The sequence below is a fragment of the Bos indicus x Bos taurus genome, chromosome 23 (assembly GCF_003369695.1).
Source record: "Bos indicus x Bos taurus breed Angus x Brahman F1 hybrid chromosome 23, Bos_hybrid_MaternalHap_v2.0, whole genome shotgun sequence".
NCBI classification, from domain to species: domain Eukaryota; kingdom Metazoa; phylum Chordata; class Mammalia; order Artiodactyla; family Bovidae; genus Bos; species Bos indicus x Bos taurus.
In genome coordinates this window covers 8,335,715-8,357,784 of record NC_040098.1, presented here as the reverse complement: position 1 = coordinate 8,357,784, position 22,070 = coordinate 8,335,715, and the positions used below count along the sequence as shown (strand labels likewise).

The 22,070-nt window shown below is 51.5% G+C and overlaps 1 protein-coding gene across 8 annotated transcripts; it reads right to left on the bottom strand.

Annotated features, from left to right (window-relative positions):
- Window positions 1-9,128: 9,128 nt before the first annotated feature.
- On the bottom strand, window positions 9,129-21,246 carry BRD2 (bromodomain containing 2). Of its 8 annotated transcripts, none has more exons than XM_027525140.1 (14): window positions 20,787-20,931; window positions 16,873-18,195; window positions 15,012-15,315; window positions 14,669-14,760; window positions 14,265-14,402; window positions 13,365-13,503; window positions 13,070-13,284; window positions 12,602-12,976; window positions 11,952-12,080; window positions 11,516-11,767; window positions 11,131-11,396; window positions 10,351-10,655; window positions 9,994-10,116; window positions 9,129-9,887 (listed from the first exon to the last, which is right to left on the bottom strand). In XM_027525140.1, exons 5-14 carry the CDS (start codon window positions 14,373-14,375, stop codon window positions 9,751-9,753), a joined length of 2,052 nt encoding a protein of 683 aa, XP_027380941.1. In that variant the 5' UTR covers window positions 14,376-14,402; window positions 14,669-14,760; window positions 15,012-15,315; window positions 16,873-18,195; window positions 20,787-20,931; the 3' UTR covers window positions 9,129-9,750. The 8 variants fall into 8 exon arrangements, with proteins under 8 accessions (XP_027380941.1, XP_027380942.1, XP_027380935.1 ...); XM_027525141.1 differs by lacking the exon at window positions 20,787-20,931 and adding an exon at window positions 18,759-18,888; XM_027525134.1 differs by lacking the exon at window positions 14,669-14,760 and having other exon boundaries at window positions 20,787-21,246.
- Window positions 21,247-22,070: the final 824 nt, after the last annotated feature.

Below are 22,070 nucleotides of genomic sequence, written 5' to 3'. Positions count from 1 at the left end.
GTCTGCGAAGTGCGTGAAGGAGGGGCCTGGGCGTGGCTGCAAGCTGAGCGGGGCCCCTTGGAAGGTGTGTGCGGACGTGTCATGGGGGACGGGCAGGCAGCGTTACCTGCACAGTGGAGGTGACGAGCAGTTTTTGGAGATTGTGTAGGACTTGCTGATGGTGGAAAGAGCATCTTCTGGGCAGAGAGAACAGCATGTGCCAAGGTCCAGTGGCAGGAAAAAGCTGGGGAGAATCTGGGAAGGTCTTTCTTTGGCTGAGTTGAGCACAGGATTCAGAGGAGGGTGGATGAGGGACATAAGTTTCTGGGTGTAGCAAGGGCTGGAGCGAGGCCTTGCGAAGGAGTTTAAACCTTAGAGGTAATAAGCAACAGACCGGATTTCTTTCCTCAGCCATCTCCCTGGCAGCAACAGTGCGGGCGGGTGGGGGCCCACGCGGGGTGCACTCAGTGGCAACAGGGCTGAGACTGAAGACTAGAAAGAAGGGACTCCCTGGTGGTCCAGTGGCCAGAACTCGCGCTCTCACTGCCCAGGGCCAGGATTCCATCCCTGGTCCGGGAGCTGAGATCCTGCAAACCACAGGGCCAAAAAAAAGAAAAAGAACTAGGAAAGAGAGAGTTGTGATAGTCCAGCTGGAGCGGGCACCAAAAGGGGAGAAGTGACAGAGGGAAGCTCGGGCGGAGGGAAGCTCTGCTCGCTGGCTGAGCAGAGCAGGGGGCGGCAGGCCGCTCACCAGGCTCGGTCTGGCTGGAGCGACCCGGGCGGTGCGGTGCGTTACTGACACTGACTCGGCTATTGACCTGCTGCGGGATTGCTACTCAGTGGCTCTGAGCCTCAGTTTCCTCATTTGTAAAAGGGTGATGTGTATCTATTTGTGGGATTATTGTGAGGACTTCACTTTATTTATGTATTTTTTGAAGACTGAATGTTTTTATAGTTGATGTTAGCTGTTGTGTTAGTTTCTGCTGTACAGCAGAGTGAATCAGTTACACATATACATGCATCCACTCTTTTCTAGACTGTTCGCCCATATAGGTCTTTACATTGAGTAAAGTTGAGGACTTCATTTTTATTTTTAAATTTATTTTTTTTATTGAAGTATATAGTTGATTTACAGTGTGGTGTTACTTTCAGGAGGTGTACAGCAAAGGGATTTGCTTATACATGTATCTACTCTTTTTCAGATTATTTTCCCACTTCGGTTATTACAGAATATTGAGCAGTTCCCCGTGGTATATGGTAGGTCCTTGTTGGTTATCTCTGGCTCTCTATTTTATCTGGTTTTAAATATTTATTTATTTTTGGCTGTGCTGGGTCTTCGTTGCTGCACGTGGGCTTTCTCTCATTGCCGCCACTGGGGGCTACCCTAGTGACAGTGAGCAGGCTTCTCATTGTGGAGGTTTGTCTTGTTAAGGAGCACAGGCTCGGCGGTGTGGGGAACGGGCCTGGTTGCCCCTCAGCATGTGGGATCTTTCCGGACCAGGGATCGAACCCGTGTCCCCCGCGTTGCAAAACAGATTCTTAACCACTGGACCACCAGGGAAGGCCGGTTATCTATTTTAAATATATGTGTACCTGTCAATCCCAAACTCTCAATCTATCCCTTCCCCCCACCCCCCAGGACTTCATTTTAAAGGGATTTTAAGTGTCTGGCACATTAACGAGGGGCTTCTGTACCAAGTGCTTGTTACATAAATGGGTAACTCACAGAGACACATTTGGGGAAAAGACAGGATCTTTTCTGGATGTGTGTTGAGTGTCAGGAGCCTATGGGACATTGCTATGAGGCTGTTGAAAAACAGACTTGGAACTCTGGAACAAGGTCTAGACAGACATAGACTTTATGAGTGGGAGTTGCCTCCAGAGGAATGGAGGAAATTGCTTAGAAATACTGCGTCAATAAGGAGAAGAGGGAAAGGGAGGTAACAGGATGGACAACAACATGTGGAAGCTGAAGCAGGGACTCTGGAGAAAACCACCAAGAAGGGCTGACTACAGAGGATGAGCACTAAGAACCTGGGGTGTCAAAGAACCAGGGAGGCTGAGAGCTTGTAAAGGGAGACAAGGGTCTCTGGGTCAGAAAAGTGAAGGCTCATGTTTCAAGAGCTGAAATAGAGGAGGTTAGCAGGAAAGAAAGACCTGAAGCTGGAAGGGTGGACACACAAGTACAGAGCATGGAGGTTCAGGAGGACGTCATGGGCAGCACGCCCACCAGGTGGCGCCAATGACCCTCCGTGGAGATTAACACGTGTTAAGAAACAGTGTCAGACTTTATTTGGGGGGGCTCCAAAATCACTGCAGATGGTGACTGCAGCCATGAAATTAAAAGACGCTTGCTCCCTGGAAGAAAAGTTATGACCAACCTAGATGGCATATTCAAAAGCAGAGACACTACTTTGCCAACACAGGTCCGTCTAGTCAAGGCTGTGGTTTTTCCAGTGGTCATGTATGGATGTGAGAGTTGGACTGTGAAGAAGGCTGAGTGCCGAAGAATTGATGCTTTTGAACTGTGGTGTTGGAGAAGACTCTTGAGAGTCCCATGGACTGCAAGGAGATCCAACCAGTCCATTCTGAAGGAGATCAGCCCTGGGTGTTCTTTGGAAGGAATGATGCTAAAGCTGAAACTCCAGCACTTTGGCCACCTCATGGGTAGAGTTGACTCATTGGAAAAGACCCTGATGCTGGGAGGGATTGGGGGCAGGAGGAGAAGGGGACGACAGAGGATGAGATGGCTGGATGGTATCCCCGACTCAATGGACATGAGTTTGAGTGAACTCCGGGAGTTGGTGATTGACAGGGAGGCCTGGCGTGCTGTGATTCATGGGGTCGCAAAGAGTTGGACACGACTGAGTGACTGAACTGAACTGAACTGAAGCATCCTTTCCAGATGTGTTAGTTGCTCAGGCATGTCCAACTCTTTGTGACCCCATGGACTGCAGCCCGCCGGGCTCTTCTGTCCGTGGAATTCTCTAGGCAAGAATACTGGAGTGGATAGCCATTCACTTAGAGTGGGTAGCCATGACTCTTCCCAACCCACGGATTGAACTCTGGTCTCCTGCACTGCGGGTGGATTCTCTTCCATCTGAGCCACCAGGGAAGCCTAAATAGTCATTGGAAGGACTGATGCTGAAGCTGAAGCTCCAATACTTTGGCCACCTGATGGGACGAGCCGACTCACTGGAAAAGACCCTGATGGGAAAGATTGAAGGCAGGAGGAGAAGGGGATGACAGAGGATGAGATGGTTGGATGGCATCACCGACTCAATGGACATGGGTTTGAGCAAACTCCGGGAGACGGTGAAGGACAGGTAAGTCTGGCGTCCACGGGGTTGCAAAGAGTCAGACACGACTGCAGAATAGCATTGCTGCTCCTTAGGCGAGCCTCCCGGACTTGCATTCAAACCTGACATTCAGCCGGAGGCCTTCTTTCAGTAAGGAACCATCAGGCTTCCACTGCTGGAGAGCTCTGAGGGGTTCGGGTACACACACTCTTCCTTTGGCATGTGGAGATCAAATAAGAACCTTCGGAAAATAGTCCCGGCTATAAAACTCCTGCGTAGTTTTCTAACCCACCTGCGCCTCTTCGTGCTCATTTCTCTTCCAAACCGCTGTCCTCAGGCGGGGGCCCACCTCTGCCACGGCTTTCTAAATGTCGACCTGCCTCCATTCTCACTGCCCTGCCAACCCCATGTGACTCCTCACCGCAATTTCTTCCGAGGAGGTGCGTCTCCCAGCTCCCCTACATTGGGATTCCAGTGTAGCGGTTCCTAGCCAGGTTGTGAAAGTGAAAGATGTTCGTCACTCAGTCGGGCTGGCTTCAAATCCCCCCCTCCAACTCACTGGCTGTGTACAGGTAAGTAATGCTTACCTCACAGGACTAGAATGAAGGCCAAGTGAGCTTACAGTTTGCTTCTAGCACGGTGCTTGGTACACCGTAATTGCTTGATAAATGAGAGTTGTTACGAAAACCTTCAGGGTAAACATTCAAACTTTGACGGCAGCCTTTGATCCAGCTCTGCCCGACTTTCTGACCTTATCTGGAAGCCCACACCCTCTCCTGCTGCCTCAGCACGGCCTGTTCTCAGGCACTTCTCATCGTGGTTTCTTTTCTTGCTTTTCTTTTGGCTTGCAGGACTTCAGTTCCCCCGCTAGGGACTGAACCCAGGCCACTGCAGTGAAAGCGTGGAGTCCTAACCTCTGGAACCCAGGAAACTCCCATCACTGTTTCCTTCGCTGGCACCACTCACTCCCATCCTCCCTGACAGTTTCCAGATCTGTCTGAACAGTTCTCGGAAGTCTCTCAGATCAGAACCCTCTCTTCTACATTCTTTGCAGATCTTTGCCTATGGTGCTACTACAACTTACAATTTTTATTAAAAACTGGGACTGGTTGTCTAATATCACCCCTGTCCCTATTCACAGCATGTGAAATATGGGGACAGAAGGACCAGCTGTCTTGCTAGTGGGATTCTGCCGATATGGCACTAGGGTGATGATCCACGGAAGGGGAAGAGGCGAGGCCGGCGGTCACCGCATCATCAGGTCAGCTTCGCCCACCCTTTCCGGCCCCCTTCCCAACTCTCTGTTGCAGTTGTTCAGTCCATTAGCTGCGTCTCTCTCTGTGCCACCCCATGGACTGCAGCATGCCAGGCCGCCCCATCCTTCACCATCTCCTAATGCTTTCTCAGACTCGTGTCCATTGAGTTGGTGACACCATCCCACCATCTCATTCTCCGTTGCCCCCTTCTCCTTCTGCCCTCAATCTTGCCCAGCATCAGGTGGTCAAAGTATTGGAGCTTCAAACTTCAGTTTTTCCAATGAATATTCAGGGTGGATTTCCTTTAGGATTGACTGGTTTGATCTCTTTGCTGTCCAAGGGACTCCTCAAAACAGTCTTTTGTGCTGGCACTTCAGTCGTGTCTACCATTCTAATGGCAGAAAGTGAAGAGGAACTACAGAGCTTCTTGATGAAGGTGAAAGAGGGAAGTGAAAAAGCTGGCTTAAAACTCAACATTCAAAAAACTTAAGAGCATGGCATCTAGTCCCATCACTTCAAGGCAAATATTAGTCACTCAGCTGTGTTCGACTCTTTGCGACCCCATGGACCGTAGCCCACCAGGCTCCTCTGCCCACGGAATTCTCCAGGCAAGAACACTGGAGTGGGTTGCCATTCCCTTCTCCAGGGGATCTTCCTGACCCAGGGATTGGACTCGGGTCTCCTGCACTGCAGGCAGATTCTCTACCATCTAAGCCACCAGGGAAGCCTCAAGAGTCTTCTCCAGAACAATTCGAGAGCATCAATTCTTTAGTGCTCAGCCTTCCCAGCTCTCTGAGTTCCTTTCTCATTGCTCAGGGAGTCCTCCCCTGCCTTATTCTTGGCAAGTGTCAGTGAGTAACTCCAACCAGCTTTGGTGCTTATCCTAGGAGCCCCTCAGGGAAGTGAGGCTTTTTAGTCAGGATAGTCCTGAGAGAATGTAAGAGTAAAGCAGGCAGGGCTTGGACTGGTGTACATACTGGGATTCAATTAGAAGGAATCATCTGCAAGAATAAGTCACGCCTTCATCTTGAAGCAGATCAGTCCAATAACTGCACCATGAAAGTTAACTGTATGATAAAGCTTCAAAGACAAGGTAAGGGCCTTGTATCCTCACTCGCACGCCTCCTGACTTAACAGTTAGGCAACATCTATGCGTAATGCTGTAATGCTGTTTGTTGAAAAATAAAGACAATCAAAGGAACTCAGTAAAATGTGTTGATTGAATAAATGGAAGCATTAAAGAGTAAATGGCATGAAACAGGGAAAAATAAAAGCAGCAGTGGAACTGATGCTTATAGCAGGAGCTGGAAATTAAGAGCACGGGCGGGAACACTGCCCACACTAGGACCCCACAGTTGTTTTTCCCCCGGGTGAGCTGGAGACTGTGCTTGTTACTTTAAAGCGAAAGTGAAGTCGCTCAGTCGTGTCCAACTCTTAGGCACTTCTGTCCATGGGATTCTCCAGACAAGAATACTGCAGTGGGTTGCCATTTCCTTTTCCAGGAGATCTTCCCAACCCAGGGATTGAACCCAGGTCTCCCACATTGTAGGCAGACGCTTTACTGTCTGAGCCACCAGGGAAGTGGCTTGTTACTTTGGAAGGCAGTAATTTCAATCCAGATGGGGATCAGACTCCTGAAACCATTACAATGCCTCAAGCAGACAGGATGTGGGGTAGAGCTAAGGTTTGGACCAGTAATTTGATTAAGGGAAAAAGTAAGTCGAAGGGCCATATGGCAACCTCAAAGGTCAGGGACCAAGACAAGGACTCTACCAACAGACTTATGCTCAGGAAATCCACAAACACTGGTAAACTACCTACTTAAGGTGGCAAGGGAGGAGGTGTAAACCAGGTCCAGAGGCACTCTCGCCCAGTCTCAGCCTGTTTTGCAGTCAAGGGGATAAGCCAGGCTGCTTTCTCTTACCAGGTATCAAATTGCCAACATCTGTTGGATCATAGAAAAAGCAAGAGAAGACCAGGAAAAAACCTACCTCTGCTTCACTGACTACGCTAAAGCCTTTGACTGTGTGGATCACAACCGTGGAAACTGCAGAAAATTCTTAAAGGGATGGGAATACCAGATGACCTTACCTGCCGCCAGAGAAACCTTTATGTAGGTCAAGAGGCAAGCTAGAGCAAGACATCAAACAACTGACTGGTTCAAAATCGGGGAAGGAGTACGTCAAGGCTGTATATTGTCACCCTGCTCACTTAACTTCTATGCAGAGTACATCACGCGAAATGCCTGGCTGGCTGAGGCACAAGCTGGAATCGTGATTGCCGGGAGAAAAATCAGATATGCAGATGCTACCATTCTAATGGCAGGAAGTGAAGAGGAACTACAGAGCTTCTTGATGAAGGTGAAAGAGGGAAGTGAAAAAGCTGGCTTAAAACTCAACATTCAAAAAACTTAAGAGCATGGCATCCCAGTCCCATCACTTCAAGGCAAATGTTAGTCACTCAGCTGTGTTCGACTCTTTGTGATCCCATGGACTGTAGCCCACCAGGCTCCTATGCCCATCAGATTTTCCAGGCAAATTCTGGAGTGGGTTCCCATTTCCTTCTCTAGGGGATCTTCCTAGGAATCCTCTCTAGGGATCGAACCTGGGTCTTCTGCATTGCAGGCAGATTCTTTACTATCTGTGCCACCAGGGAAGCCATGGCAAATAGGAAAAAAAAGAAACAGTGGCAGATTTTCTTGGGCTCCAAAATCACCGCAGTTGACTGCAGCCATGAAATAAACAAGATGCTTGCCCCTTGGAAGAAAAGCTATGACCAACTTAGCGTATTAAAAAGCAGAGACAGCACTTTGCTACCAAATCTGTAGTCAAAGCTACGGTTTTTCCAACAGTCGTGTACGGCTGTGAGAGTTGGACCATAAAGAAGCCTGAGTGCCAGAGAACTGATGCTTTTGAACTGCTGTTGGAGAAGACTGAGTCCCTTGGACTGCAAGGAAATCAATCCTGAATATTCACTGGAAGGACTGATGCTGAAGCTCTAATACTTTGGCCACCTGATGCAAAGAGCTGACTCATTGGAAAAGACCCTGATGCTGGGAAAGACTGAGGGCAGAAGTGGGTGACAGAGGATGGGATCGTTGGATGTCCTCAATGGACAGGAGTTGGAGCAAACTGCAGGAGATGGTGAAGGGCAAGGAAGCCTGGCGTGCTGCAGTCCATTGGGTCACAGAGTCAGACACAACTTAGCAACTGAACACGTAAAGTCACTTACCTCTTGACAGTTGAAATCTTTATATTCCCAAACCACAATTTAAAAATACCTGAAGGGGATACAGCCACAGACGTTACGATTCTAACTGGTCTCCTTGCCAAACTCAAACCTTCAATTCCCTTTTAAATGTGACATAGTGCTAAGCAAACAGACACACATCTAATTGAAATCACTTATCCTTCTAGATTTAAATTCTATCCCACTCCAATTAAGTACTTCTGAACTTTCAGGACAAGAGTTTAAATGCAGTTGGAGTTCACTCACTGAGCCTCACAAGTTGGCTCAAAGCCCTTTCATAGGTCTCATTTAAAAAACTAAGGTCCTTGCAAAATTGTAACAAACAAGCCATCTCAACCCTACCTGTGTGTTACTCTTTGAGCTGTTGCCCAGGCCTCAGTTTAAGACTTTAGGTAATTCCATGGGGGTCCAGCAGTTAGGACTCAGTACTTTCACTGCCAGCATGGTTTCAATCCCTGGCCAGGGAATTAAGATCACACAAACCACAGGGTGTGGCCAAAACAATTTTCAGATATAATTCCATGTTACTAGCTTTTAGCAGCTCTGGAGAGCAAAGATTCAAGAGTTGAGAATCTGCTAGAACCCAACCTTCTGCTATTTCCAAAATCACCACTACCATTTCTACCATACGTGTTTCTGATAACATACAGAATAAGCCAGTCTTCACTTAAAAAATGATGAAGATTTTCTACCATACCTGTTATACTGAAAGCTCTTGCTTTTGTATGGTTTAAGGCCCCAAATTCTGGATAGAACCCAAATGTTTCATCGTTCTTAACTATAGAGCCCTTCTGTCTTTAGCAAGAGAAAGGGCTAGATTTGTGCAAAGGAGTTTTTGTGATTTCCATTTGGTAGACTGCTGGAATCCTGTAAATGTGGCATTTGTATTAGGCAACTTTGCAAAGCTCTGCAAACATGCAATTTGAAGCCAAACCAGCAAATTATAAAAATAGGCACACCTCCCCTTAAGGCAGATGCCCAGTGCAAGGTAGTACCCATTGCTGGCTGCTCTCATCCCTTTCACATCTAGTTGGTAACTGCAGTGTTCAGGGGACACTCTACACATCCAGGACCAGCGAAAAATCTGAGCCTGTTTAAAGTCCTGAGTTTGAAACTCTTGGCCAAATGAGCCAGGTGTTGGCTTCATCTGAATCAGAGCAGATTGTGAAACTTAAGTTATCCTGGAGGATTCACTTTACAAAGGGCAGATGCACTTTTATCACAGCAACAGCCTACTGATTTATTTAAAACAGGATGATCCTTCTTCCCACCCACCCCCAATATTCCTCAAAATTAAGTGTATTCCATTTGTTCTGAAGCAACTACAAAAAACCACCATCATTAAGGTAATGAACTCAGAACATGAATAATATTTCTTTATTTACAAGTTAGAATCAACAGACAAAAGAAAAGACAATCCAGGGGACCAATTGGGGAGATGACTGAAACCCCCAGGGTCCCCAAATGGAGCAGAAGGAAAAGGGAAAACTGAGTAGAAAAAAAAAGTCAACGTAAAAAAAGAGCTCCCCCTTCCTCCCTCCCCATGGAAGCTGAGGGACCATGGCCCCACCCCTCTTCAGCCTTACCTAGCTTAAAATAAATTAGAACAAACAATCTCAAAACAGGGCCCTTCTAAGTGAACAGGGCAGCTGTGACCTCAGTAAGCCTGTATCAGGGCCTCTGCCCATTCCCACCCGATACCCCTGCCTGCCCCAGCCATTTTGAATGGGGGCTCTATGCCTACGGGGGCACTCTCCACGGGGCTGGGAGCTCAGTCCTCTTTTGTCCATTTTTCTGTCCCTCCTTTAGTCTTGTCCCTGCATCCCTCCCCCCTGCAGAGCCAGCTCTCTCACAGAGGGGGGAGGGGGTGAGATGAGAAGTGTCACAGCACAGGGAGGGAGCGGGCGGGGCAGGGCGGTCTAGGGGTCCGGTCCTGCGGAGCCTCCTGCCCCATCTGGCCTGGCCCTTTAGCCTGAGTCTGAATCACTGGTGTCTGAAGAGGAGGAAGATGAAGAAGAGGAGCTGGAATCCGAGCTGGAGCTGGAAGCGCTGAGGCGGGACACCGCTACCTGCTGTGCTGAGGATGTCTCTGTTTTCTCACTCGCTGAAGAACAGAGGTGAAGTTTAAAAATGTGTAAACCTACATTCCACTTTTGAAGAACCAAGAGGGCAAGATGTAATGAACTCACAGTGGCTTATGGGACACTCACCTTTCTTGGGGGGCTTTTTGGTAGAATTGAGCTGCCCACTAACATCTTGTAACCGCTTTTCTAGTTCCCGCTTCTTCTCCAAAGCCAGTTCCTCCTTTGTCTTTCCCACAGGCTTTTTAATAGCTAGAGAAGAAAAGAAACCAGGACTAACATAGCCAGGAGCACTCCGGTTTCCCTGTCCCCTGTTGTTGCCAAATGCCTTTCTTGAACTTAAGGAAGCAACTAATGCAACCCATCATCCCAGGAACTGATGATTCCAAGTGCATCAAGCATACCCCCCCACCTCCTTCTCTAAATTGTCCTCAGAACCGCACAAGAATTCGCTAAGGCAACTTGGGAATCTCATTTCATACTCACTATACGGCTTCCGAGGTTTCTTTCGCAGGCAGGAAAGAACGTAACGTTCAAGCTCTCTAAGTGTGGACGGCTTGAGTGTTTCAAAATCTATCTCAATTTCTTCTGGGTTTGAGTCACGTAAAGAGGGCTCCCTGGCTTGGATTATGTGCACAACGCGACCCAGTTTCTCCCCGGGCAACTTGTTGATGTCCAGGCTCAACTGCCGCTTCTCATCGTAACTCATGGGCCTGCTTTCTTCCTCCTCCTCTGAGTCGTAGCCAGCAGGCAGGGCAGGTGGGGCTGTCTTTGTGGCCTTTTTGGGGAGTCTGAGCAAAAGAAAATTATCACTTGGGGGAACGCATTACCTCAACACATTCTACTTAATCCAGTGATCTGGATTTCTTGCCTGAACAACTGTTTCCATTAAGGCAAATGAGTGAGTCAGAGATGGGCTACAGGACACATGTGTGCTCCTCAGGGGAGCAGAGCTTCTTTACACAACAGATATTTTATATTAATCTCAGTTGGGCTTTGAAAAATAAATACAAGTACGTCAGCACAGGTCTATTGTTTTTTTTTGTACCTAAAGCACTAACCCATCCCCGAATACAGAAAAAAAGAATATACAAAAAAGTACAGACTCTGGCTTAGAGAGGGGTAGGTAGCAGCTTCAAAAGACCCTATATTCTTCAAGGTCTATTTAATCATCTGGACACTTGCCAGAAAAAAAAAAAAAAAAATCACTAGAGAAAACTGCAAGCGCTGGGAGAAATCTCTGCCTCCGTCCCTGTGAGAACTCACTTGGTGGCCCCTCCTCCAGAAGGCCCAAAGCCAGGGGGACCCAGAGTAGCAGCGCCACTGCTCCCACCGCCACCCGCCTTCTTGGACTTCTTGGGCTGAGACGGGCGGGGTGCTCGAGGGCCTTTGTCATCTTCATCAGCCCCAGCTCGGCCTCGATGCTTCTCTGCCTTCCGTTTCTTCTTTTTCTCTTTTTTCTCTCTCTTTCGCTTGGGCTTGGATATTGGGCCTTGGGACAAGGCAGCCAGTTGTTCATGTACTGCTCTAAGCTTGAGAGAAAACAGAAACAAATTGAAAAAAATACATAGATAAAGCAATGGGGAAAAAAAAAAAATCAAGCCAAAGACAGCATGAACCTCACCCAGTAAACTCAACAGTAACAAAGTACCTGTTCCTGTAGTTCAGCCAAGCGATGAGCCCTTTCTTCCTCGGAGTCAGAGCTCTCACTTTCTTCTTCCTCCTCCTCCTCGTCCTCATCTTCCTCCTCCTCTTCCTCAGAAGAACTCTCACTGCTACTTTCCTCGCTGGAGGACTCTGAAGATGACTTGGCCAAGCCAGGGGGCAAGGCAGTAGAGACTGGTAAAGGCCCTGGTTCCAGTGGTTCATCTGGCATTTTGGCATAACGGAACTCAAATACATCCTAGAAAGAGACAGCAGACTCAAAACCAGGCTAGTAGATATGCCCTGATCATACCCAGCCATTTGGCAGCTCCAACATACAACTGCATAGATTGGGGAACCTCATGTTCAGGCTATGCAGCACAGATGGCAAAATCCCTTCCCCCAGCTTCATTTATTCTTCAAACTCCGACCTTGACACTCACCTGTAACTTTCGCGCCATGGCCACAACATCATGGTCTGGAGGATTATACTTATAGCAGTTGGAGAACATAAGCCGCACGTCAGCAGCAAACTCCTGTGCGTCCCGGTAATCGCGATTCTCCATCTTCCGCTGCAGAAGGAGGCAGCATCAGAAGCTGCACAGGCAGGGAGACTCACCTTTCCCTGCCAGGCCCAGACACTGCCAAGAACAGCCCTCTAGACAGCACAGTGGGGGGTGGGATGTACATGACAGGAAGGACCTATACCCTGGGGCTCAAGTTTGAAGTCAAAGGAATTTGGGTGGGCTGAATAAATATCTATGTCTAAGGGGAAAAACCCATTATTTCTAAGCGAAAAGTGGAGGTGTGTGTGGCCTCCAACTATTGGGCTACCCCTTTACTCACCTACCCTAACCCAACACTTCCAGTAGATAGGACCTGAGGACAAGGAGTGATGCTCTGAACGTAAAACCCACCACATTGTTTCCAATTCCAGAAAATATGGACTCATTAGAGTATGTGACCTTCTGCCTCACTATTTTGTAAAAGTAAAACACCAAGATAGCTGCACGCCCATAAAAAGTGACTGTTTTATTGATCCTTAGGTTCCAATCACTGCCTGAGTATCCCATCTGCCCCATGCAGTGGGTACCTTGACAGTGCTGAGGTCCATGGGGTGCTTAATGATGTCATGGTAGTCATGCAGGCCAAGAGCAGAAGCGTCCACTGGTTTATAGAAAGGCCAGGCATAGGCAGCATGCTTCTTAGACAGTAATTCCTTCAAAATGCCATTGCAATGTTTTAACTGTTCCGACAGCTTTCCTTTCTTGGAGCTCTGGTGTTGTTGCTGAGAGTCAGGCAAGTCTTTGCGTGGGGGCTTGATAGGGCGGCCACTTTCTCTACGCACAGGGGGGAGCCGTGCTGCCTTAGGCTCCAGACCCCCTGGAGGGCTAGCTGGGGACCCAGGAGCCAGGATAGCTGTAGGTGTAGGGGTGGTAGTATCTGCTTTCCGCTTTACCCCCTTTTTCTGTGGAGAAAAGACAGGTGCCTTTTACTCTGGATCCACCCCATTTAAGACCTTTTCCTCCTCATTACCCCAAAGATATCCATAGATGTATACCTTGGCAAGGGGCTGTGCTGGGGGAGCTGCAGAGACAGCAAGGAGTGGGGGTCCAGCGGAGTGCAAGGACTTGAGAAGGGGAGAAGAGATGACCGACGGGTGGGGAATGTTGAGGACAGTGGTAGGTATCTCAGGTGGTGGCGTATACAGGGCAGTGTGAGACACAGAAGAGACGGCAGGCACCTGGTGGGCACTGGTGATACTACCCTGGAGCGCTGGAGGGCAGAAAGAGAGTTTAGTCTGATTTTCATTCCCATCTTTTGGTCTCTATTAGCAAAACTCCTTCTCTTCCTACCTGCCAATTTGGCCCCTTTCTTGTGGCTGTTCTTAGGGATAGTAACCACAAGTTCTTGTTCTTCTTGTGGCATTGATGCCACTTTCTGCAGAAAGATCTTTTCCAGCGTTTGTGCCATCAGGACAATATCATCAGTGGGCTACAGGAAACACAAACAAAAAGTTCAAATGCTAAGGAGAGAGGTAAAACCATTTTCTCTGGGAAATACCTAGCCCCAGGCATCATCACTACTCCCTTACACAACTCCATCAAAGTGCTAAAAATTACCTACAGTGGGCCACTCATTTCCCTTTATCTCTTCCAACTTTGCCCCTCAATATGCAACAAAGATAAAAAGTGAGAGATTCAGAGTTGATCAGTTTCTCTTCTACGCAAGTCTCCTGAGATTTCTGAGAAATAAGGCCACTATTCACAAGACCGTCAGCAGTGCTGTATTTCAACATCTCTTAATCCTGGATCTCTGAAGCCACATCACTGTTTGCAGTGGTACCTTTGCAAACAGACTTTCTAGATACCAAACTACTGAGAACACCTTCAGTAAAAGATTTAAACTTTACAATGATAAAGTAGTGTTAAGAAATGCACTCTCTCCCCAACTGCTGCTGCTAAGTCACTTCAGTCATGTCCGACTCTGTGCGACCCCATAGACGGCAGCCCACTAGGCTCCCCCGTCCTTGGGATTCTCCAGGCAAGAACACTGGAGTGGGTTGCCATTTCCTCCTCCAATGCATGAAAGTGAAAAGTGAAAGTGAAGTCACTCAGTCGTGTCCGACCCTCGGCGACCCCATGGACTGCAGCCCACCAGGCTCCTCCATTCATGGGATTTTCCAGGCAAGAGTACTGGAGTGGGGTGTCATTGCCTTTTCCGCTCTCCCTAACTAATAACAGACAAAAACTCACCTTGTTGTAGATGTAGCAGTTGGTGAACATGGTGTTGAAATCCTGCATACACTCTGAGGCAGCCCAATAGTAGTTGTTTTCAAGTCTCCTCTTGATAGTACCCATATCCATAGGCTGCTTTATAATTTTGTGATAATCCTAAAGAAAAAAGTGGTAGGTCAGACCAAAGAAAGAAAAATGCCTGTTCTCAGGCAAACTACCAACCCCAACACACACACATACACACACCCGCCCAAGTCTGTCAGGGGAGTACATAGTCTCAACTGCGGCCCCAATTAAAACTATGGGATAGGGATAAAAAATGGGAACAGAACTCTGATCACCCATAAGGAGACCCCTATTGCCTTGCTCTAACCACCCATCTCCCACCCACTCTGGAAAAGTTTCCCATCCTGTGACATTACCTCTGGGGCTGGCTATCCATGGGCTGCATGAGGGAAAGGAAGAAGCTAAGAATTTTGGCCACCGTGGTCCTCTCCCAACCTGGGGTGGGAATCTGTAAAATGGAGCCAGGGCACAAAAGTTAAGGAAGGACACATGGAGGGCACAATGAGAGACCCTAGATAGCAAGCGGTTGGATCAATCACAAAGGACCAAAAATCTAGAAATCTGGTGGCTATCTGCCCTACAGGGTAGAAATGGGAACTCCCTAGGGGCCGCAGCACCTACCTACACTAGGCAGCCCACCTCCATGCACACGCATTCTTCTTCATTTCCATACCTCCCCACTCCAACCTCTCCACTCACCGGCAAACCCAGTTTGACGGCATCCACAGGTTGCCGGAAAGGCCATGCAAACTGATGTTTCCATAGAGCCTTCATCACCACCTTGTGCAGATATTGCAACTGGTTGGTAACCCGTCCTGGCTTTTTGGGATTGGACACCTCAGGAGGTGGTGGGTTGGCAGGGGTTAGTTGCAAAGCCGGCACTGAAGCCATTGTGGGACTCTCGAATCCCTCATACAATAGAGACGGCTTTCGAATCCTTTTCCCAGGCGCTGCTGCTTCTGGGCCCAGGCCCAGTAACCCTGCATTCCCCTCCCCAGGGAGCCTGTGAAGATAGGAAACAAAATCAGATGTGGTAATCTGGTGGAATTTAGTAGAATTCCACAATTCACAGATTTGCACTCAGCACATCTAGGCTTGGAATCAAGTGAAAACGGTGGTAAAGATTATGAAAACGAATCCAGTATCCAAACAATCCGTGGAGCTTTTGTTCTTGTACCTCTTATCGCCTTTTCTACACCCACAGAAGCCCTATCTTCTGAGTTCTTAAAATCTGATAGGCTTCTTCACCTGTTTTAAAGTGAAAAAGCCCAAGTAGCTTCTCATAGGGCCCAGCCATTTAAGAATCACAGCCTTAGGAGGACAGAACTTAAGCAAAATGGGTGGAGCCAAGAAACTCAAGCCCCAAGCTTCCTCCTCACTAGGGGCTTGGTGGTTGCCATGGTGGTTGAGCCTGAGGGGAACGGATCTAAAGAAACAAAACAGAAAATTTCATAAATCGCTGATGAGACAGACACCTAAGAATCCACCTGTACAGAAGGGATCAGCACTCTCCACAAAGCTCGGAATAGTTAACTCCAAACAACGGGCCAGCAATCTAACGGATCCATACCAAGAAAAAAAAGGAACCAGACAAGCGAGTATTTGTCAGACTTCACAGCCTGGAATACCTCAAGCTACCAGCCTCCAGGAATTAACTATTCGCAAATTCAGTCTCCTCCGTCGAAAGGACTCAAAAAAACAGAGCTGTCTGAACAGTCAAGGTCAGCAAATTCCCCCATAAAAGTGATACAGACCTCCCCCTACCCAACCTCTGCCAAAAGCTGCGATGCCATTAACAGGCTCCACTGTAGCATCACCTCTAGAGATCAAAGGCCAACAATGCATCAAGTTTACGTTCTCTCTGGGGCTCCTCAGGACCAGGTTTACCCAAGGCCCAAGATCTCATTGTTTACATCCCAGAGCTTAGCTCCACCTTTCTACCCTGAAGGAAACTCTCGATGGTACCTCTCATATACACACACACAAACGACAAGAAATCCAATCTTCTGCAACACAACACACTCAACACAAAACCAAACCACTCACGGAAAAGGGACCTATCCCCGACATTAGGAACCCAGAGTAAGAGTGGGCCTTGTACCCTACTCAGGGAATCCCCGTTTTCAGTCCCCAAAGCTCTATCACCATGGCAACCCTGTAAAGCACAAGATGTGGCCACGAACCCCAGCCACTGAAGGCCGGACAAACGGTCGCTTAGACACCAGACCCACTACCCTCAGGACCTGCTGCCCCATCCAAGTCCTCCCCCGTTGCATATTCCGCCGCCACCTCGCTCTGCCCGACTCAGCCAAAATCTGACCACAGCGGAAAAGTAACGTGTAAATTACCTGCGCTCCCTCCATACGTAGGATCTGCGGCCGCTACCACAGTCCCCAAACCGCCGCTCACCCCCCTCCGCGAGCCTCGACAGCCAACAGTTGCGCCACGAAACAGCAACGCGCCCGAGTCGGTTCCGCACTCCCTCCGAACTCGGCACCTCACCCGCGCGCGCCGCGGCCCCCCAACGCCCCCTTCCCACACGCGGCTCGCAGGGACGTACTTGTTGTGGGGAGTCACGTTTTGCAGCATCTTGACCACGGGGAACCGGCGCTGCCCTCAGCCGCGGAAAGTCCGGGTGGCCTCGGTTCCCCTTACCTCCCGGTCCAGCATAACCCGGGAAGTGGGGGGAGGGCGGGGGCCGCTGCCCTCGGCCCTCCAGGCGACAACCCACCCCGCCGGGCTGGCACGAAAGCAATCTCCTCCGCTGTCCCTCGGAGAACTCCCAGCAGCTTGGCGCGCTCCGCAGGAGGCGGACAGCGAGAAAATGGCGGCGGCCTCAGCTGAGGCGGGCGAGCGAAAGGGGACGGGCTCTTCAAACCCCAGGACGGCCCCCGATCCCAGACACCGTCGCCAATACTGCCCGCCGTTGGTCTGCAAGGATCCCCTCTTCCTGCCAGGACCGTCCGGGGCGGACGACGTCCCGTTTCGATCTCGGATGGAGGCGGATGAACACGAAAAATGGTTTAGGGAGCCGCCGCCTCCATCTTTGAAATCCTCTTGAGGGCGGAGTAGAGGGGGTGGACAGACTCCGAGAACTGGGCGGGGCCCGAAAAAGGGGAGCTTCGGGGGCTTCTATGGGGTCTGTACTGTCCGCCGGGGCCGGTCATAGGCCGAGACGAAGGCCATTTCCAAGCGGATGGACGTGGATTGTAATGGCGGCCCCAGACGACTCGAAGGCTCTGTGTAGATACGCAGAATCCTCCAGCTCGTTCTAGAGGCTGCTCCACTCCAGCGCGAAATGGCGCCTCCGAGCCCCGCGCCAGCCCTTTATATATAGGCAAGGGGGAGGAGCCTCGCCGCTCATGCGCGCCACCGTGCTCGCGATTTCCCCCACCCCCTTCGCGCGCGCTCGCTCGCTCACGCGCGTGAAGAAGCAGAGTCGAAGGGGGAGGAACACCTCTCCGCGGGAGCGTTTTCTATTGGTCGGCGGAAGCGATGACGTCATAAACCTCATTTCCAAAGCGTCAGTCACCAGGCAGAAGAGTGCCGCATAGACCCCCAGGGAAGCGGCAACCCGCCACATCTCTGAGCCAATTGGCTGCGCTGTGGTTCGGCAACTCCAGGGAAAAAGGGAGGTTGGCAGGGGTGCAGCACCCTCTCCCTGCCTCCCCTTCCAACAAAGTCTTTCCAGCCGTCCAAGCCCAGTGCGACTGGCGACTGCCAAGCTTGGGCAGGTCGTGCCATTCGTAGTTCCTCCATTGGCCAGGCCGGCAGGATTGGAGGGGGCCGCGTGGGCGTAGCCAGGATCGGCCCGCCGGGGTGTGGCCACAGGACGCCGGCGGTGGTTGTTCTCGGGAATGAGGCGGCCGCCGCAGTGAAGAACCTGAAATGAGGAAGAAGACGCCATCTTAGAAGCCGCGGCCTGCCACTCTGGCAAACGGCCGAGGGCTCCCAAACACAGCGAGGAAGGCACCTAACGTTCCTGTGCTTCGCAATCAAAAGTGCAGAATTAACCAGAGCCTTCAAATCCTCTTCCTTCCCCAGGCCAAGCAGTCGAAATAAAAAACGCGCCCCAGAATCTACCCTCTGTGAACTCAAAGGCTTCTCTCCAAGGCAACTAAACAGAGACCACGTTCTAAATACTTGCACCCCAAGCACCTTTTCAATCCCTCCCTCTGATACCTTCAGTTACCAATACAAATATCTACCTGGTCGACAAAACCTCGGCAACCCTTTAGTGGGAGCAAAATCTCCAACAAAAGCACCCGTATACCCTGTAAAATGAAACCCACCTCCTCCCCAAACTTCTCTCCGGTGTCTGGCTCAGAGCGGAAAAAACAAGGCCTTCGAGGGGCGAATCAGGGTGCGCACCCTCCCCCTCCTGGCGAGCTCAGACCTCTCCCCACGCTGCCCGCCCTTCCCCCCTCTCCGAAGGCGGGCCCGCACCCTCTCTTAGGGTCCTGGCGTCGGGGGGGCGGAAGGGCTCCCCCATCCCCCCCACGAGGGTCCGGAGTCCTCCCCACGGAGCGGCTGGTCTATCGGTCAGCGCCAGGGAGGAGGGCGAGCGGAGGAGGAGGCGGCTGCGGCTCCGACTAGCCCTCCCCCTCCTCCTCTCCCCTCCCCCCTCCCCCCGGGCCGTCCGCCTCCGAGGAGGGGCAGGAGCCATTTTGGGAGCTCAATTTCGCCCCCTCCCCCCCAGCCCACTCAATCTTTCCCACCACCTAGTAACCCGAATAAGGTTACAGACTACGTGTGAATAGAGTCGCAGCGCAAGGTTAGGATCGCTAAAGCCATCGCTTGGACTTCCCCGGTCCCCTTCAAAGAGAGGGAAAGAATTTCCCCCGCCCAGCCTTTAGTTGGGGGCCCTCCCCCCCTCCTCCTTGTCCCCTTTTCTGGCTACCAAGAAGACAGTCTATGCGTATCTGAATAAGGAAATTAATCATAAAAGTCAAAGAATATAAGATCCGCCCCCCCCCCCCCCCCCAACCGCAGGGCTTCGTGAGGGCATAAGTCCTCGAACTGTTACCCTCTTTCCTTCGTAGCAGCCCTGGAGCCTTAACCTCGGTTACTGCGTCTAAAATGGCCGTCAACCTTTCGTCTTCTCGACCACCAGACTCGGGCAAACCCTGCGGGGGTGGGGGGGAAGCACGCACAGGGACGGCAGTCTCTCCTCTCCTCCCCCCCTCCGATCAGGCCTCGGCCTCAAAAGTACAAGCGGGCCCGCCCGGGTGGCTGCAGCAAGGAGAGCAATGACACAGCAACTTTCGCAGAGGCCTTCTCCCCTCCCCCTCCCCCTAGTGGCCCAGCCTCCCCAATCTGCCATTCTTCCACGAGGGGCCTTGCACAGAGGCCTATCTGAGGGCCGGTCTGGGAGGAAAAAGTTAAGAGGTCGAGAGACCACAGGGCCTTATTAGAAAGTGGAAGGGCATCCAGACATTCTGGCTTATTTCCCTGCATTCCGGAAAATCACTGTTCTCCTCTGCCTCCCAAGCGTCCCTTCCCCCAAATGAGTCACACGGGAGGCTACTTGTACTCAGTAATTTGGAAAAGTAACTCTTCCCTCCTTTCCGCTCCCTCCTCCGCAATACACAAGGAGAGACTGTTCAGGAGTGGGGGAGGGGATGAAGAAGGCAAAAGACACCACCCAGGAGAAAACTGAAACTTTGGGAGCTGTGAAATCATTCCAGGTCCGGAGACTCACTCTCCTGTGTCTCAAGCCACGATTTTCAACCTCTCCCGAGACCCCCGTTGGGCCTGGTTCCTGATCCAAAGAAGACCCCAAGCTTCTAGCCTGCAAACTCTCCCCAGCCGGTGATAGACACATGCTCAGCTAAGACCCCGCCGGGGCAACCAAGGTTTATTTAGAAGGCTCCGCAGGCCAGGTCCACGTGAATGCACACAAATTCGATAACCCACTCGAAGCGTAACCTCCACCATGCCATGTGATGACTGCCAGGTTCCTACCGCTGACACAACAGCAGCACAGAAATGCTCCTTCTACAGCCTCTGGGGAGAAAGGGAGTGGGCGCCTGGGAACAATCTCAGTTCACAGCCTGGGCTGCCAACTCTCAGCATTCCCCTCTAGGAGTAGGAACTATAGTCACCACTCCCACTCCTCAGCCCACTAGATCACCCCACCCTCAGGCCGCCAAAAGGATCCCTTCTCACCTGGCTCCAGGCTCCTGTACCCCCAAGGGACGAATGGAATCGGGGGGGGGGTCATACCGCCCCCAGGCCCCTTTGCCCTCCGACTGGTAAGAAGACAGAGGTTGGCCATTCCCCTCCCCCACCCGAGGGGCCCTCGCCTGCTCGCCCCCTCCCCGCTCCCATTGGCTGTAAACTGTTTGAAAGACAAATGCTCCCACCCTCAGGGTTCTTCTCTGCACCCCAAGAATCTCCTTCTCGGACTCCCCACCATTGGTTAGACATTTAAATGACTGACAACATGCCCGCCCAGCAAGGGCCCCTTCTCACCTGGATCCCGGAACCTTCCAGGGGGGCTCCACTGTTCCCCTTGGCTTGGTGCGGGGGGAGGATGTAATCCGGGGTGTCACCCCCCCCCCGGAAACTGAGGTTGAGTGGGGGGAGGGGGCGTAGCCCCCAGCCCCTCCCTTCCCGGCCGAGCTGGGGGGTGGGGAGAGCATCGGGACCGCGCGGCCACGTCAGCGTCACCCAGATTGGCTGATCCGGGTCACGTGCCAGCCACCCCCCCTCCCCACCGCCACGGGGGCCGATTTTTCCGAAGGTTCTCGGGGGTCGCGCAAGGGGCCAAGGGAGCCGCATGGCCCAGGCCTTTCTCTACACACCCAAAGCACCCTAACGCCGCTGCTTCTCCACATCCTCGGCTGCCTATCCCGCTGTCCTCGACCCTATCCCCCCCACTACTAGCGCCGTACGGGTTCAGCATGGCTGCCGCAGCCCGGGAACGTGCACTGCGCAGGCGCAAGGGTGCGACCGGCTTGGGGGAGGGGAAAGGAGAGTGGGAGGCCGCGGGGAGGGCGGCAGTGCGCAGGCGTGAGCCGTGGCCCCCGCGGCTGGGCTCGGAGCGCGCGCAGTAGGTGGGGCGGAAGCGGGCGCGGCGCGCGCCCTCCCGCCTCAGCAGCCCCTCCCCCACTGCAGGCGGCCTCGCGGGGCGTCCTGAGGTGGCCCAACTCGGTTCCTTTTCCGCAGGTGTGAGGGGTGGCTTGGGACGCCCGGGCCCGGAGTCCAGCGGGAGCGCGCGCTGCTGAGCTGTTGTCAGTGGAGGAGGATGGGGCCTGGACCTGGAGTTGTGAGGGTTTGCAGGGTGGGGTCCCTCCGCGGTGTAGTGTGGTTCCACAGCGGGAGTGTTGGCACCACCCTCGTCGTGCCTGCGGCGGGGAGCGGAGGTGTGGGCGGTTGACGTGGGCATTGTGTTCGGCCTCTTTGTCTTAGGCCCGTAACCTCTCAATTCGCCTGAGTCTACCTAGACTTCCTTACTTTATTGAATGCTGCGGGGCGAGGGGGAGGGGGGGTGTCTGGACTCTGCATGCTACAAAACTTAATAGCCTTCTGATCACTTCCTTTTGCTTTGAGCAACTTTGGGATTCTTAGGGTATGAGCCACCCAGGTATGAATTTGTAATGAACCTTGCTCTGTTCCAAACTCTGATGTTTAGATTGATGAGCCTCACTGTGCAGGAGGCACAGGGGCTTCCGAATTTGGTAACATAGGGATGGTTGGCACCTAAAGCTTTGTTCCTGGGCAGTAACCCCACCCATGACCCTCAGAGTGTGGTTC

Coding starts and splice junctions, on each gene's coding strand:
- BRD2 (XM_027525134.1), bottom strand. CDS start 16,901: ATGCTGCAAAACGTGACTCCCCACAACAA. Junction 12,977..13,069: donor CAGCACAGCCCCTTGCCAAG/GTATACATCTAT, acceptor TTTTCTCCACAG/AAAAAGGGGGTAAAGCGGAA. Junction 11,768..11,951: donor CCATGGCGCGAAAGTTACAG/GTGAGTGTCAAG, acceptor GTCTCTTTCTAG/GATGTATTTGAGTTCCGTTA.